The sequence below is a fragment of the Cyprinodon variegatus genome, unplaced genomic scaffold (assembly GCF_000732505.1).
Source record: "Cyprinodon variegatus isolate N-32 unplaced genomic scaffold, C_variegatus-1.0 Scaffold260, whole genome shotgun sequence".
NCBI lineage: Eukaryota > Metazoa > Chordata > Actinopteri > Cyprinodontiformes > Cyprinodontidae > Cyprinodon > Cyprinodon variegatus.
Genome location: NW_015150713.1, coordinates 284,941 through 302,908, shown reverse-complemented (window position 1 = coordinate 302,908; position 17,968 = coordinate 284,941). Strand labels below are relative to the sequence as shown.

General features: G+C 37.1%; 1 protein-coding gene across 3 annotated transcripts in view; it reads left to right on the top strand.

Annotated features, from left to right (window-relative positions):
* Positions 1-17,954, top strand: part of LOC107089688 (rho guanine nucleotide exchange factor 28-like) — a 65,444-nt gene extending 47,490 nt beyond the window's left edge. Inside the window, exons 21-40 of one of the 3 annotated variants that reach the window (XM_015382602.1) lie at positions 3,120-3,177; positions 3,842-3,986; positions 4,339-4,469; positions 4,548-4,688; positions 7,724-7,974; positions 8,049-8,174; positions 8,272-8,389; positions 9,507-9,761; positions 9,856-9,932; positions 10,028-10,206; positions 10,339-10,436; positions 10,531-10,728; positions 11,568-11,699; positions 11,784-11,917; positions 12,019-12,066; positions 12,332-12,436; positions 12,563-12,721; positions 13,923-14,174; positions 15,272-15,629; positions 15,718-17,954. In XM_015382602.1, coding sequence (XP_015238088.1) covers positions 3,120-3,177; positions 3,842-3,986; positions 4,339-4,469; positions 4,548-4,688; positions 7,724-7,974; positions 8,049-8,174; positions 8,272-8,389; positions 9,507-9,761; positions 9,856-9,932; positions 10,028-10,206; positions 10,339-10,436; positions 10,531-10,728; positions 11,568-11,699; positions 11,784-11,917; positions 12,019-12,066; positions 12,332-12,436; positions 12,563-12,721; positions 13,923-14,174; positions 15,272-15,629; positions 15,718-15,905 — 3,153 coding nt within the window. In that variant the 3' untranslated portion in view covers positions 15,906-17,954. The remainder of the gene's footprint in view (positions 1-3,119; positions 3,178-3,841; positions 3,987-4,338; positions 4,470-4,547; positions 4,689-7,723; positions 7,975-8,048; positions 8,175-8,271; positions 8,390-9,506; positions 9,762-9,855; positions 9,933-10,027; positions 10,207-10,338; positions 10,437-10,530; positions 10,729-11,567; positions 11,700-11,783; positions 11,918-12,018; positions 12,067-12,331; positions 12,437-12,562; positions 12,722-13,922; positions 14,175-15,271; positions 15,630-15,717) is intronic. The other 2 variants (XM_015382600.1, XM_015382603.1) reach the window with 2 other exon arrangements.
* The last annotated feature ends 14 nt before the right edge of the window (positions 17,955-17,968 follow it).

Here is a 17,968-nt window from a genome sequence, read left to right as displayed (position 1 = left end):
CCAGACCGAACTTCCCGACCTCAAACGTTGTGGGCGGGACTAAGTTCGGAATGGCACCCAGGCTAACTATATAGTGGACTTTATAGCAAACTCAGTTAACTGACCATTTGGACAGATGATCACTGCTTTTTGCTCGCCGTTGGTCACATAACTACATAATCTACTGTGCGGTTCCTGCACCATCTTTATTATCAGTCGCCTTACAGTGGGCCACTATGACAGCAAATCCCATGATGCTTTGTGAGAGCTCTCCACGCAAAGCATTCCACAATATTTCTGCATCTTCTGAGGCCTTCCTTTTCTTCTCATACACTTCGTAGACACTTTTTCTCTCACGAACGTCGGCCTATCACCATTGTGAAAAGGTGAGCTTAAATGACTGACTCAAACTGTAGCTCACCCATATACGCCTTAAAGTGTGCACGCGCAGAAAAATATAGCTAATGGGACGAGCATGTGAAACGGCCTTACATAAACATATCACCAGGATGATTTACAATTAAGCTTATTTAGATGATCCTCCTGGAAATAAAAGATCGTCCTCTATACCTTTAATTAAACGATCAAATAGTACAAGAAATAACCTTTTCCCCCCATAATAGAAATATGAGGAGGAGCTTACATTTTTTTATTTTAGAAAATCCAAATATATGTGCTGTAATGCATACATAAAGACTCTAAGATTTTCTTAATTATCTTTTGACCCTAAGGTTTTACCTTCATCAAACAACCTGCAGAATAAAAGGAGATTCGAGTGTCATGCCTTCAAAAGCTAAAATTAAGATTGGGCAGCAAACTGCTTTTTTCAACACATCTTTAAGATTACTAGTTTGTTTTTGTTTTTTTACACACAGTGATCTTTGGATGTTATGAGTAGCTTGTTATTGGGAAAATATCTGCTGAAATCTAGATTTTTTTGTCTTTTAATAGTTAATTTAAAACAATGACTTGCAGTCGTTTTAAATAGTACCTTTAGAAGTGAAAGTGACCCACAGCATCACTGATCTTCCAACGTACTTAATGATGGAGGTGCAGTACTTTCCCCACAAATTAGTTCTTCCATATCAGAGTGCCTGCTTCCCTGCAGCTCAGTCTTAGTTTAATCACAGCACAAGGTTCCAGTTAAATCTCAGCACTGATTATGTTTGTTATGGTAGGAAACAAAGTATGTTTTTTGCAGCCATCAATCCTTAACTGCATGGGGCTCTTGTAAAATGAAGTTTTGTTAAGAAAATGTTGCCTGTGTTTAATGACGAAAACATAAAGTCATGGATAAATTAATAAACCTAATACTCTCTGAAGACATTTAACAATTATATAATCAAATTCAAGATAGTGATGTATATCACCAAACAGTTCACAAAAAAGACACAAAAAAGTTTTTGCATGATGAAGGAAAAGCATCAACCTTTTTACTATTAAAATCTTTAGTGTTCATCGTACGTCTTGAACACCCTATCATATAGGTCGTGAAGAAATAGAAAGCCATTTGTTTTCTGCAATGTTGCTGTCTTTCTGTAGTTTTCTGAGATAAAGAGAACATGCTGGAGTTGGCTGAGTAAATGTGGAAAGATGAGACTAATTGAAGAAAAGAAAACATCTTATCCCATCTGGGAAATATGGTGATGTTATCTTGGTTTAGGCCTGCTTTTTCTGGGCCAGTATATCTATCATCAGTGATTAAAGATGGCCTTTTTTTTTTTGAAATAACTGCCAGTTTAAAAGAAAACTATCATCACTGTTATCTACACTTTGAATCTTAAGAAAGGCTGATGTCACAACAACTGCATCTGCTCATATCGTTCCATCAAATTGTAATTACAGAAGAATTAAGTTCATGTTTTGGAATATTATCATTTACTTCAGTTCTAAACACATTGGTGCTCCTTTTAGATATCTAGCATAAAAGTTTCCATGCAGTTTCACTATGAATTTTAGCATTGCATCATTATGAATTTCTTTTTTTCGTTTTTTTTTTGTTTTAGGAACCTGGATGTTGGGGAATGATTTTTATTAGATTTTAAAAACAAATCAAAATAAAGACATAGCTCTACAGTTATATAATATGATTGGAAATAGGTATATTAACAGTTTTATTTTAATTTATTTCACTTAACTTAGCTAGGAAAATCATTGAGATATATTATAGAACTTAGTTTTCCCGCCAATAGTGGAACTCATAAAAAGCACAATTTCATATTATAGTACGTGAGAAATTTCTAATAATTTTCATCATTTCCAACAACTCCTTATCCTTGTAGGCTTCCTGGATACAATACTATGATTGGTTTGAACTTAAAACAACATATTTTAATGGATAGATTATAAAAAAACTACCGGTAATAGAATTATGCATATGGCCATTATGTTTTCATTATAACTTTTTTTTTTTTTTTACCTGGAGTTGGTCATTGTTTTGACAAGAAAATTGGTTTTCTCACCTTTTTTGTTAAAAAGAGTTATTGATCACTATTTTTAAATGCTCCATTATATAAAAAAGAACACCTTATATTTTATGAATGCAAATATTTCCTTTTAATAGTATTTGCATCTAGAAAAGAGGTAAAGGTCACAGTATAACGACCTCCAACAAACAAAGTGCAGCAATGAGCAATCCCTCATACTGAGCATACATGCGGCAACAGTGGAAAAGAAAATGCCCCAACACTTATAAAGGAAATCTCACCTGTTGTATCAGATTTCAAAGGAAAAAACAATGTTTTATTTTATTATTATTATTGACCCAGTTAAAGTTTCTTTGTAACCTTTCAAGAGGTTAATCCTTTCTGAAAGACAATAACAAACGAAAGCGATTAAGTGTTTCACTTACTCTTGATTACAGTCCAATATACAAATTAACACAATAGGTTATTCACAAAGATCCGGGAACCTGTCACATCACACACTATTGAGCCTTTGTAAACAGAGTGCTGTCTTTTACCCCGTGCTTTACACAAACATAGAGGTGACACACTTAGGAAAACAGAAGTAAAAGGTTGACAGGTGTGTTTTACATCCATTTGGCTCTTATGTGGTTGTGTCTAATATTAACTGTACTTGCACTTTGTTATATGAAGAAAAGAACGTTTCCTTTGTACTCCTGCATTTTTCTTCTCCAGAAGTTGCCGGAGAGGAATCCAGTGCTGATGAAAAGCAAGACCATGTCTCTCCCACACAGTGAGTATCCCTGCCCCCACCCCACAAATAACCCAATTAAAAGTCCTTCTTTAGTTTGAATTTATTTAGTTTTCATCTGTCCTCCCTCATCTCACAGTTCCCCCCCCCCCCCCCCACCCCACACCCCTCCACCCACACACACACACACACACACACACACTCACTAACGCGCACAGCCCTGTTAAACTTCAACCCACCTCGGTGGGGGGTGAAGTCTGGATTTTCTTGATGACTTTTCTTTGGTCTCTCAGGTTGCTTCTGACCGTATGATCATAAAGGACAACGAAAGTTTAAGGTTTTATATGATTAAAAAAAAAAAGAGTGGTCTAATTTTTTCCCATGACTGTCTGGACATGTTCCACATTCGTAGAAGTAAAATAGGTCACTATTATAGGTCATTCGTAGAAGTAAAATAGGTCACTTTAGTTGGCCATGTGTTTTTATTTATTTATTTTTTTTTTTGCAAAAAGTGCTGTAGCCTTCTTTTAGACTAGCTGACCAGCAACGCTCAACAAATCTAATACAGCAGAGGGAAAAACTTTGTTATTTTAAACAATCATTAAAAATTTGAACCTTTTCAAAGTACTGATACAAAACAGATACAAATCACTTTCTAAGTCCAGCTCCACTTTGATGGTCGTTCATCTCTCTGCTGATATTTTAGGCTTTGCCAAGGAAGTCTCTCCGAGCTCTCTTTTCTCTTCATCTGCTTGCTCTTCACCATCATCTTCAGGTCCAACGATGGCAAAAGAGAAAAGGGAAACTGTGGCTTCTTTCTCCAAGAGCCAATCAATCTCCATTGACATCAGGTAGAGCAGTATTTGAATCTACAGTATATGATGTATGCTGAAGCACTTGTTTACCTATTCAATCAAACACTTTCATTTAACTTGGCTTTTTTATTATTAAGATTTTTATATGTTTTTTGCTGTAAGATTCTTATGACTGAAATGTAATAATTTGAAAAAGACAGTTAGACCCTTTTTGGAAAACTTCATCACTGAATGATAGCAATCATCAGATACTCACATAAAAAACATCCAAAATTATTGTTGCCTGATTTTTTAAAGTCCAGTCAGTGTGGATGAAACCATCTTTCCCAGACAGGTTTGTCTTCAACATGGGTTTTAAGCCTGGACTCTTTTGGCTTTGTTTCTCCAGCAGATGCTGGAATGAAACCAGGGTGGACAGTGAATGCAACACGACAGCGTGCACTAACAGTTCACCGTCTGAAGATGGAACACCTGTCACAGCAACTCCCCCTTTCGCCGACCTCCCAATTAGCACAAAGGGTGAGGCACAGAGACCTATTGCGTTCAGTGTAAACATCAATTACAAAGTTAATCTTTGTCTTATTGCTGTGTTTACAGATACTGTTGACGCTCCACTTCTGAGTGATCTGTCAGCTGACCTGCTGGGGCTCGAAGCTGAGTCTTGGAGTCTCGCCGTCTGTCCAGAGTTTTGTAGAGAACAAGACAGGCGCACCATCAAACGACAAGATGTTATCTATGGTAAGATGTTTTTTTTTTTAAGGATATGGTTGCACTGTTAAGAAATATAAAACACAAACTAGCATAAATGGTTTCTGTCCAATCTCATGGCATTTTGCTTGGTCATTAGCTGTACATGATTTTTGTTTTACTTTCCCAATGAAGGCACCTGTTGCTCAGTGCTTCTATGTGTAACGTTGTCTTTCTGATATCAGTGATTAACAACTACTATTCTCAATAGATTTGTATGTTTTTGTTTTTAATTTGCCATCATATACAGATGACTTATTGCTTCTGTGTTTAGCTTAATATCATTTTTCCTAGAGGAAATTATTTATTCTGTATGGAGAGGCAGTTCAATATTTCTTTTAAATATATTTTTACTACACAATATTGATGGAAATTTACGAGAGAACAGGAGGAAAAAGCATAAAATGCTGTAGTTTCCCGTCCAAAACTTGACAGCTGCGCTACTATTTAGTTTAGTCTGTTATGTGGATCACTGACAAATCTTAGGTCGAAATGTCCCTTTTATACTAATTCTATTTTCCTTTCAATAAAGCGCACCAACTTAAATTGCAGATACATTATTTATAGTATGTGAAATAAGTGCGGTTGATCCACATATTACTATGCAAATATTAGGCCGTGCATACTGTTTTGGTTCTTTTCATTGAAATTTAGTAGATTGCGCATTCTAAAGATAGTTGGAGAGTGACTACAAGAGAAAGATGAGCTTTTAAAGCCATAGAGATGGCGATGATAATGTTAATTATTAAAAAAAAATAAAAATAACATTAAACAATATTTTTAGTGCCTATTTCACATTGTGAATGAAAATAAAATAAAACATTTCTAACAGTCCAAATATGTTAACATGCAGCCAAAATCTCTCTCCATCCTCTAGGATTGCACCAATGCCTCCTTTGTTGCAACAACTGCAGATTTATTTTTGTACCTGACTTTTATTAGTACTAAAAAAGATGCAAAAACTGTGTCTACAGTTTAATTTCAGATTTGGAAAATTGCTTTGCACATGGTAAATGTTAACATTTGCATATCCTCCACCCATGAACTTAGAATATGTTCTGCATATTGATGAAGCCAAACATGCAAAAAGGTTTGCACGCAGTGGTTGCTGAATTGCCAATGCAAATCATTTTGCACTTTCTTTGAAGATCTACTCTGCTCATACAAACATGATTGGACCTGTTTTAACACTTGCAAACTTTCTGAAGATCAGGCCCTTAATGTTTCTATGCTACACTGTGTTTGTTTCTGGGTAAAACCATTTATAGAAGTAATGCTATAATTAGCACTTTAATTTTCTTTTTATCAGAAATAGGTGTTGGCTCAGTGCTTCTGTGTTTAGCTGCATCTATTTCCTAGACAGAACCACTGAATGAAATACCTATTAAGAACTTTCTATTAGTAACTGTTGTGCTTCCTGTGTTTGATCGGGTCCTACAGACTGTCAGAAATTGATTCAACGTCAATGAATAAATGTAATTCAATTAGCTTCTTCAGAGTTTTTACCAATTTCTATTACTGAAAATGTATTTTTGATTTAACGTAAACAACCATATAGCTGGGTTGAATTGCAATGAATGACCCTAATGTCAGGTTGGGTGAAGGTTTGAGAGGAGGATCTAAATGCAGAGAGTGAAGCTGAAGATGGTTACTTGCAGATTTAATTTAAAAAGGTGACAACAGAAGAGAAAACCCCAAAACATAAACAGACTAAGTCCACCACAAACTGAGAACCAGGAATACTCACAACAAAGTGCAGAGAAATGATGATGAACCGGCAAACAGTGACTGAGCAGGAGGTGCATAAATGGGAGACAGAAAATAATTAGAATAACACAAAATGGAAATAAAACTAACGAAAACTCGAAGACAAAACTTAAAGAGAACCAAAACCATGAAAACTAATAATAATTGAATACTCTTGGTCAAATTATGTCTTATATGAATGTGACCTGTCTAACTTGGAAAGCAGCATAAGAGGACATTTGTTGTAAATCTGTGCCTCGTAAATGGTAGGAATACTGAATGGAATTCAATTAAGCATTGATTTGCAATAGAACCACCAAGCTCAGCTTTTAACATTCATTTTCTTAAGTGTCATTTTGGGTAAAAAATACTGTAATATTCTAAAAGAAAAAATAAATCCCTTCCTTAATGTTGCAACAATCACAAAAGCAGTTAATTTCTCACAGCTGGTTTTTGAATAATTGTGACCATACTAGCATGTGATTATGCTGTATTTGATAAAGCCTAAAAATCAGACCCCCAACACATATTGATGCTTTTATCAACTGTGCTTCCAATTGTATGATTCACAAGTAACCAGAGATGGCAAAAGTACTCACTTTCTGTACTTGAGTAAAAGTACAGATACTTGTGTTAAAAAATACTCTGGTAAAAGTGGAAGTACTGATTAAACTTCTTTACTCAAGTAAAAGTAACAAAGTACAGGCTTGTAAATTTACTTAAAGTATAAAAGTAAAAGTAGAAACCACTTTTTTCATGCCGTTGCCTACATTTTAAATGGATGTCTGCCAATAGGACTAGATCTCCGTTGTGTTCATTTTCAATCATCTCGTCGTCCATGCTACTATGCTAACGCCACCGCCACCAAGCTGCAATGATTTGCCGCCAATGAATGCCGCCGAATCTGTCGATTCATCTTGTAGTGGTGCGTCAAATGCAACGTAGATTCTCATCCAATTAGATTGAATTTGGTATTGATGACGTGAAAAATAATAACGGTAACTCCATTGAAATGATTCAAAACTAAAGTAACGAGACAATTTTTTAAAGAAAGTAGAAAGTACAGATATTTGTGTAAAAATGTAAGGAGTAGAAGTAAAAAGTCACCATAAAAATAAGTAGTAAAGTAAAGTAAAAATATCAGAAAAATCTACTTGAGTACAGTAACGAAGTATTTGTACTTCATTACTTCCCATCTTTGCAAGTAACTAAAACCCCTAAGTTGGATACTGTGAGAAAGTCTGAGTCTGGATGTTCTCCTGTAACCTCTTTCTGTGTAGAGCTGATGCAGACGGAGCTGCACCACATTCAGACACTGACAGTCATGTCGGAGGTTTTTAGGAGAGGCATGCTGGAGGAGCTGCAGCTCGACTCAGATTGCGTGGCCCGGATCTTCCCGTGCTTGGATCCCCTTCTTCTTCTACACAGGAACCTCTTCAGAGCGCTGCAGGAATGCCGGCAAGCTGCAACCCAAAAGGAAAATTCACGAAATTACCTCATCCATCAGATTGGCGATGTGCTGCTGCAGCAGGTTGGTATTGGCAAGTCAGCTGTTTGTGCAAGATCAATGTTAATGTTCACCATCATCAATTTCTACTTGTTTAGTTCTCGGATGAAAATGCTGAGAAGATGAAGCAGGTGTACGCAGAGTTCTGCAGTCACCATGCGGAAGCCGTGAATCTCTTCAAAGAGCTCCAGCAGCAGAACAAAAAATTTCAAAACTTTGTCAGAGTAAGTTTCATTTTCCAGCCTCTCACAAGGTTTATACAGTAAGATATATTTGATAGACTGAATATGTTTTACTCTCACTTTTTTTCTCTTCTCACAGCAACAGAGTAATAACTCTCTGGTCAGACGAAGAGAAGTGCCAGAATTTATCCTGCTTGTCACGCAGCGCATCACTAAGTATCCAGTTCTGGTGGAGAAGATACTACAGTACACTCAGGGTGAGAGAGCTAGACAGATTTAAAAGTCTTCTACTGCATCTACCCAAATACTGTGCAATAAAAAGTATTTTTACCAGTTGAACTTTACTCCATTTTATTATGTTGTGACAAAACATTTCTGTGTATTTTTAGATTTTATACGGTTAACCAGAATGAAATTGAACATACAGGGATTGTAAAGTCCTTTAAACCTCTGCCTCAGTTAAAATGTTCTCCAGCCTCTAACAATTTTCTTCTCTACACTTGCTGAAAAATAGTATTTATATTGCATCATACTGGCACCATTATGTTTCTCCATGGAGATGGTGTGTTCAAGGTGATGTTATTTTACCCTCAGTTCTTTTTGCATGAAGGCAAAATGTTTGATTTTTGTCTCATTTAACCAGAACACCTTCTTGAGCAGTTTTTCTTTTTCATTTTTATAGCTTGTGGCAAACTTTAACATAGTTTTTTTTTCTTTATGTTAGATTTGTAAACTCCAATAGTTGTCCAGTCAACTGATTTACCCAACTTGCCTGAACTAAAGATCTCTGTAGCTCCTCCAGCATTACCATGGGCTGCCTCTCTGTTTGATGCAACCCTTGCTAATCCTGACACTTTAGAAGTGCAAACATATCTAAATGGGTTTCAGCTATGCAGTTTTCTTTAAGACGTTTAATACTTGGGATATTTTTATAACTAACTGTTTTATACTAATCCTAGACTCAGGTCTGAAGGCACCGTATTACATTGGATTTAATGCAGAGGTTTGGACTAAATGGGAACATATTAAACTGCAGTCACAAGAAAAAAAAGAATAAACATAAATTTATAATTTTCTTTTTCCTTCAAAGTTATACTTTTTTTAGGTCTGTCACATGAAATTGTTTTGAAATACATTCATGGCTTTAGTCTAAAATAGCTAAAAAAGTATGATAAATTTTAGATGGTATACATTCAAATAAATATAGTACATGTATTCATTGTCATCTTAAAGATGTCCTAATTGAAAGATATGGTCATAAAATGTATTCTTCCTTCTTTAATCTGATTAGGACTTATTTTAATGAATCAAATAGAAGCCAAATTGGAAAATAAAGTTGTTTGTCTATTCTATTGCCCCCGTTTCCACCAACAGAAGGAAGCCGGGAACACTCTGACTTGTCAGATGCTCTGGCTCAGATCCGTGAGATCATCACAGCAGTGGACCTGATGGTTGGTAAATATGAGAGATTTCAGGAGCTGCAGGAAGTGCTGGCCAGGCTCGAAACCAAGAGCATCGCCAAGCTTAAGAACAACAAGATATTTCGCAAACAAGACCTACACAGCAAACACAGGGCTTTGCAGCACAAAGGCCTTCTCTACTGGAAGACTGCAACCGGGCGTCTAAAAGGTGTGAATGAGATCATCTCTGGTACAGAATTAGATTTGCTTTCGACAGAACGCAAACATTTTTTATAAATATTTCAACAATTTTTTTTTCACAGACACTTTAGCACTTTTGCTGACGGATGTTCTGGTTTTTTTGCAAGAAAAAGACCAACGCTTCGTATTTGCCTCTGTGGTAAGGCATTTACCCAAACTCTGCTTTGAAACTCGATACACCTTTACTCAAGTTTTCCATGTTGTAACCTTTCCCTTCTGGACTCTCTCCTTAAGGACCAAAAGCCTCCAGTTATTCCCCTGCAAAAGCTCATTGTGAGAGAGGTAGCCAATGAGGAACGAGGAATGTTCCTTATCTCTGCATCTTCTGTTGGGCCAGAGATGTATGAAGTTCACACCATCACAAAAGAGGAGAGAAATGCCTGGATGAGACACATCCGACAAGCTGTGGAGAGGTGTGTGTGTGCACATGTGGTCCACATCAAGGTTATGGTGTTTTTCTGTTTCAGCATCGGAGTGTCTGTGTCAAGTTAATAGATGATAATGACTAGATTACTCATTATCTAACCTACTGAACTACACTGCAGTTGTCCAGAGGAAGAAGAGGAGGAGGAGAGAGCTACAGAGGCAGAAGAAGCCAGACAAGCTGCAGAAGTGAGAGTTCAGAAGATCAGCAAATTCCAGGGTAAAAACAAAGTTTAAATGAATCTATAAATGTAAAATCCTTTGATCTAAAGCATAAACAACAATCCCTACTCTCTGTGTGGATATTTGTGCAGAAACACTGCTTACTCAGGACCAGCAGATCTGCCAAGGCTTGGAGGAGAAGTTACAGCTTTACGCTGAACTCACAGAATTAACTCTCTGCGCTCCAGAGTCTATACCACATCCCCATCTGCTGGTCGGGCCTGCACAATATGTCGATATTGAGGCACCACGTCAGGCATCGTCGCTGCTCACAGCTGCACTAAAAGAAGGTGATGATCAGGATTTGTAGTATGTTTATAAAGACAGCAAACTCGGATATATGCTTTTTAGTACACTAAAAAGCCTATAGCATTAATTTTTCTAAGTGAATATCTGACTAGGCACATCTAGGGGCAGTTTCAATAAACTCATGCCTTCCACCGCCTGGCAGAGTTGAAATGTGACCTTATTAACTTGGTTTTGACTCATTGATTAGTTGTATCATGTCATATTACAACTACAAACCTGCTTCAGAAAAAGGGATTTCCTGTGTTCAAAATGAACAACAAGATATTAAGGCACAGTGCATAGTAGGGGTAAAGGGTTGAGAAAGAAAAACAGTATTGGACTCGGGCTGTAATATTCTTGATTCTTTTTAATTAACTAATTTATTAAGAACAATGCAATATTTGTGCGTATCAGTTTTCATAAAATATTGTGAAAAAAATAAATAAATAAATAACCCAAGAATAGTTTGATGTTTCAAAAGAGTAATCTGTCAATTTTTATGGCGGAACTTTGTAAATGCAAACAAAACACATCTATCCTGGGGAAAGTCGTGAAACCTGCAAAGATTCAGGCGTTAATATAAAACAGTGTTTCACATGAATTTGGCTTACACACTCAAGTCTAGAAGGTCTGGTTCTGCTGCAGCTCAGAAACAGCCTGGATGGCTAAAATGGTTGCATAGATAAGGAGAGGAATACAGCATTAGAAAAAGAGAACTCTTTCTTTTGATTTTAGTTTTTTGCAAGAGCATACGTTTTGTTTATATGTGATTATATAAGCATTACTTTAAGTTGTTTGTTTCAATTACATCATCAGTATTTACTCATGTTTGCCTTTCTAGCGGAGAACCTGATCAACATTCTTCAGACCCGTGATGTAGGTCCAGTCCACAGTCAGAACTCTCCGGTCCAAGCGCCTGAGTGCTGCAGCTACAACAGCCACGGCAGCAGCATCCAGGAGTCTCCTTCTGAACGTAAATCCTAAACACCAACATCTTATCTCTTTCAAATATTCCAAAACTCTAAATGCGCAACTCTCCTTTTGTTTGTCCAAGCAGCAGATTATCTAAGCACACTCAGTATAAGCTCCAATTCTCTGGGATCGGACTGCGAGCTAGCGGCCATGGACAACACATCATGGAGCTCAGCAGTCGAGCTCAAAAAAGGGGAAACAAAAGGGACATTATTAAAGGTTCAGGCAGTTTTCTTTTGCCCAGTAATTTTCACAAATTAACAAACAGAAGTTTTTTTGTTTGTTTTTTGTTTTTTAATAATAGCAAATTGTTATTTTAGGTGACAGAAAGCGTCCAGAGCCTGACTCAGCTTCTCTACAGTCTACAGGTCTGAAAAGCACACAACTCTTCTAAACAGTCAAAATACTTTGAAAAGATTAGCGAAAGATACAAAACAAGGGAATTTAAATAGCTTGCTTAGCTCTGGTCTTAAAAACATAATATTAGGAATATTTAGTATTTATATTAGGCTTCTTACTGTAAAACTGATATTTATTTAATCATTTATAGCATGATGACAGAATTCTGACAAAAGTCCATATGTTTGTGGTGGCTATATTACACTTTTCTAAGGGTTCCTGCCATGTTTACAGGCAGCAGTAACCCTTCAGGACAGCTTCTATGAAGTCCAAAAACTTCTTCTTCAAGAAGGAGAAAAACCTCAGCTTCGCAGCATCACATCCCTCCAAACCAACCTGGTTTGTTCACAGAAATATTCGTCTCTAATTACTCTCCCAGTCAATAAATGTGTTTCTCTTGTGTGGAGTGTGTGTGTAATGTGAGACTCAGTATCAAAATATCAATTAGCTTTTTTTTTATCCCAGGAACAGGAGAAGCAGAGGAACACAGACAAGGTGAAAGAGGAGAAGAAGGGTTTGGAAAGGAAGAAGGAGGATGCGGATGAGGTGCAGAAGCTTCAAGCTAAGCTCAAACAAGAGCTGCAGCGCTGGGAAAAGGAATGTTTGGCTAGAGAGAAACAGCAGGTGAGACCTAAGCCCTATAGTTATCAAATATTAAAACAAAAAAAAGATTTCCTCCATGGTACTGGAATAGAATAGAAATGGACTTTATGATTCCCTAATGATTTTGTTTTGTTCCCAGCTGACTTCTCAAAGTTATTATGCCTTTGAACTTTTTCCCCACATTTTGTCACATAACAAGCACCATTTTATTTTATTGTATGTTATTTAGAGGTGAAAAGTAACATATATATGGTTTACAAAAATATTTTTTAACCAATGAAAGTCTAAATATTGTATAATGCATATAGTATAATTTTGTGCTGTTTCTTGAAGAACATGATGGAAAACTAGGACCAAGGCGGACCCTTGAGAGGGCAGGAGAAAGGTTGTGGAGCTGATTTAGGCAGCCATAGTAGCCTACGTTAGCTTCATGTAGAGGACACTCTTTTCTTGGCTAGTCAGACAAGTTTATAAAAAGCCAAAACAAAAGAGCTAAATAGGCACAGCCCTGAAAGAAAGCCTTCAACTTCCAGCAGGGTATCAACCCTAAGCATAAGGCTAGAGCTGCCAAGGATTGGATTAGATCAAGCCTAAATGTAATCTTGATTAATTCAACTTTATTGATCTCACATTGGAGAAATTTACCTCTGTATTTAACCCATCCCCTTGGGGAGCATTTGGCTGCCATCTTGTGGCATCAGGGCAGCAGTGTGGGGTTAAGGATCTTGCTCATGAGATGCAGAGTGGCAGCCTGTTGGAGTGGGGCTTGAACTCAGAACCTCACAATTCCAAGCTCTATGCCCTAACCACTAGGCCGCCACTCCCATTCAGGTAAGTAAAGATCTGTGATAAGACTTAATAGTTAAACTCTCTAATGAAATATAATTAAATTGAGTTAGATTCTCAGCAAAAAATTCTCAGCACACATCTTAGAAAAGCTGGGAAAAAACATGCCACAGGAGAAATGCAGGAGTAATTGCAGGGAAAGGTGGATAAATACAAAAGCACATCCCTCTTTTCAAATATAGATTTGTGAAATATAAAAAAAAAAAAAAAAAACTTGTTTCAATTTACCTCCAATTGAAAATTATATCCTACTTTCTACTGGTCTGTATAATACAGTCTTAATGTTGACTTTGTGGGTATATGTGACAACATTGACTAAAGTTAGTAAGATAGAATTTATCTAAAAATATATGAACATATGTTTCCTTCCTTGTAGACCGAGCATGAAAACATGCTAGAGCAGCGAGAGCAGCAGTGTCTCTTTGAGGCCACACGGCTGCGCTGCGAGCGAGAGGAGCTTGAAGCTCAGCTGCAGGAGTATCAGCAAAACCTGGACAGGCTGAGGGAGGGCCAGAGGAGTGTGGAGAGGGATAAGGAGAGGATCGAAGCCCAGCAGAGACTGCTCCAGAGCTGGAGGCACAGCCGCCAGAGCAGCCTGCCTGTCACAATACCACTGGATGGATACAAGGTAAGCAGATGAAAAAGATGAGGAGGAGATGCATCAAGGCCGAACATGACTATTCTCATTAATAATCATTTTCCAACTTTGTCCAAGTTCTTTTACTGGTATTAAAATTACTTCATAAATGAATCTGAGGAAAAAATGTTCAAAAGAAGTAATAATAACAGCTATGACCAAACTTTGGTAGTTATGATACTAATAGAGGACATTGTGATGAACATATCCTGACTCTTTGCTTTTACAATATCTCCTTCACTATTTTAGATCTTCAGCATATTAGACATTATAAATGCACATCACAGCAGGATTATTTCCATGCAAAATCAGCGTGTATTTCATTCATAGCAAATCCCATATGCAAGCTGTCCATTTAAAATCAATGTTGGACATATTCAAAATGTGATGACAATCTTAACTCAATATAGTGAGAACTCAAGTGTTTAAGTTTTGAATTTGTAATTTAATTAAATAACAGATCAAAATAAAGAAAGCATTTAACTCCGAGAACATGCATTTTAATCCAGAAAGAAATAAAAAATTTTATCACATAAAAGTAACATTTTCTAATTTTCTTAACAAAGAGCTTAATATGTTTTGGGCAGGGATGACTTTATGACATCTTGAGGTTTGGCACTTACATTTCATTCAACAGTAATTACTGACAGGAGAAACCAGAGGACCTGATAAATCCCCCCAGTTTTCTGAAAACCCAGAGTTAGCTACTTAACTAGGCTGCTTCTGCTCTCCTTCACAGGTATGTGGATGCCTTTACTCTTTAGGCACACTGCAACACTTCCACATACAATCCTCACCTATGCTCACCATACTCTACTGATTTCACTAACTCTCACTTCAGATTGAGAGCTTTGATTTCAGCCTTACTTTGAGTTAAATATTTGCATGTTTCAGATTTGGCATACTAGTGTGTCACCATTTTTTCTGCCCTTTGAGGCAGGTTGTAGCCAAAGCCTTGTCAGCCTCTGAAGAAAGGAGCAGATGGGAGGGAAAATTAAATCAAACAGCAATGCAAAAACAAAGTACAAAGGTAAAACCAGAGTGTTTGCAAAGTTGACTATCATCGACTTTGTGTTTTCTTTCTCTAGGTCCCCACACACAGCCGCACAGGCAGCTTTGATGGGAACTTCTCACTATTTAAGAACAAGTCAGGTTTGCTCAGCTGTGTGCAACAGAACCACCTCCAGCAGCCGACCAACTACAGCTACCAACATGCCCTCTCATTGCAAAAGAAGAATAATCCTGACGGCCTACCGCTCAGCTCAAGCTGCGCTGCAGACCGAAGCCTTAGTGCCAGCCTCTGCAACAGCCTCAACACTCTGCTTAGCCAAACGCACAGCAAACAACCTCTTTATGGTACCAACCACAGCTGCACCCTACCGTCCACAGACTGCCTCCATCCATTCAGTAGCAGAATGGCTTCACAACAGCAGAGATCCAGCAACAGTAGGACAAATCTCTGCTTCTAAAACGTTATATAAAATAATTACCTACTTATTCAGACTTCCAAATCATTTTCTTTTTCTCATTGCAGCAGATGCTACCCAGCTTGAGAAAACACAAACTTCAGGTTCCTGGAGGTCAGGGATCACAGGTCATGCAATCAAGGAGCACAACTCCGCATCTCCCTCTCTTACTCCCCTCCTCCCACCACAGGCTTATCTTTCCCTCGAAGGACAGAACGGAGAGGAGGGAGTTGAGGAAAATATAGTTTACCTCTAAGAATCCAGAAAGAAGCAAAGCGAACTGCAAGATCAAAAACTGGAAGAAAGTGTAATATACCTTATTTTATCTCGCTGTGCTGTTATGTCATTTATAATGGACAAAAAAAACAGAACTTTTAGACATTCTGACTGTTTATGTGCCTTTATCTACGTTATGTGCCTCCAGTGTAATCAAACCGTTGTGCCTTTTTAATTTTTCGTGAAGAAAATGTTTTATATATTTTTTATTTATGCTTCATTTGTTGCACTTCCTTGAAGACATAGGTACATATAAATTAAATGATCAAAAAGAAAGTAGAAGTATTTCCCCACAAGCGCTTTAAATTATACTATATCTGTAAAGTCAATCAAGATCTGCCCCAGACTACTAGAGAAATATTGTTTGGATGTTTTGAAGCACCATTTTTGTTTATATTTATAGATGGGTTTTGGAGTCTGCAAAGTCAAATGTACTGACAATATTGTATATGTATAAATATAAATGTATATATATTCAGATATATATATGTAATATCTTTATTTTCATGATAGGGTTACCCATGTACTCTGTGTTTTAAAGGGATCTTTCGTATTTTTTAATTGATCTAAAGTGCCAAATTTTATGCTGCAATTGATGTAAAGATAATAGTTTTTCTCATAATTTATTTCACATATTTTGCTTTCTGCACTCCAGATATTTTTAGAAGGTTTGGTTTTTAAATATATTGTATTCCCAATTTTACATGCCATCGTCAGCGGCATGGATGCCACTTTCTTTTTGAAGCCTTTTTTTGTTGCTTTGCAGATTTAAAAACCGAAGAACTAGGTGAACTTTGTGTCATCAACTTGACTTAGAGTGGATTTTATTTTGAATCAACACATTTGTCCAAAGTCTCACCTTAGGACAACTTCGCCCACCTTGCAGAGTTGACGCCTTGAAAGTAGTCCTTGCAATTCCAGGTTCCTCCTGCGACATACTTAGTTGCCCTTTGGCAAGGCACAGACCTCCAAGCTGCCCACCAAATGTGGCTCCGGTGTGAATTTCCTGTTGATATGGTCCTACCTATTTTTCAAAACAACTTCATTAAAATGTTTAAAACTGGTTTACTGAGATACAAGCTATTAAATAGTTTCCCCCACAACTTTAGCTGCATTAATTAGCATACATATATGGGAGCTGTGCCTGACGCTCATCCAGTCTGAGACATCAAAAAGTTCAACAAGTTGCGCCTTATCACCAGAAGTTTTTTTTTCTTCCCATTCTTTCTCTATCCTTTTCCCACAAGCTTCTGCTGTCACTTTAGTTAAGGGAAACTGGTGTGCTGTAAAGCATGATCATTAGGATAATGGACCTTAAAAAAGATTCAAGTTAGCAGACTTTATGCATTCAAAATCCAGCTATGATGTTTGTATAAAATAATTTCCAAGGTATATTTTCCCTCCTCATGTAACTAACACAATTCCTATAACATAGATCCACATCTTGATTCTGTCATTGTGCCTAAAAGGGCTTAAACTACACCAAATAAGACCTTAGTCTTTGTATGCTCTGCTCTTTGTTAGCTGAAACACTCTCTTTGAATGCTTATGTGAGGCTCTTCATCTTTGACAAGATTTCCCACACAGACCTGGCTTTTTGACATATTCCAAACATTTTCAGTATGGTTAGGAGGTGTTAGGGATGCCACTCTGAAATGTTTATGTTATCCTGCTTTAAACTTCTAAACCAATGTTAATGTATGTGCAAGGTAATTGCTCTGATTGATTAGCGGTGTCCAACTGTCAGATATATTACCCGAGCTGTCACAACCAGAAGAGAGATCATCAGGAATATTATGAACCACCAAGTCATGCTGGAACATCGGTCCCATTACCTATTTTAAAACAACCTTAAGCAAGAGAAAATATTAAGAGTCCACAGTCAAATAAAACTTTCACACCCAGTTCTTGTTTTTAACAATTAATGAAGTCAGTTGTTCATTGATTTCACACTGAAAAAGAATGATTCAAATAAATGATTAAGTAAGTGACCAAAGGAGGACATTCAAGCCCATGATTACTGCATTTAAACCTCTGATGAGA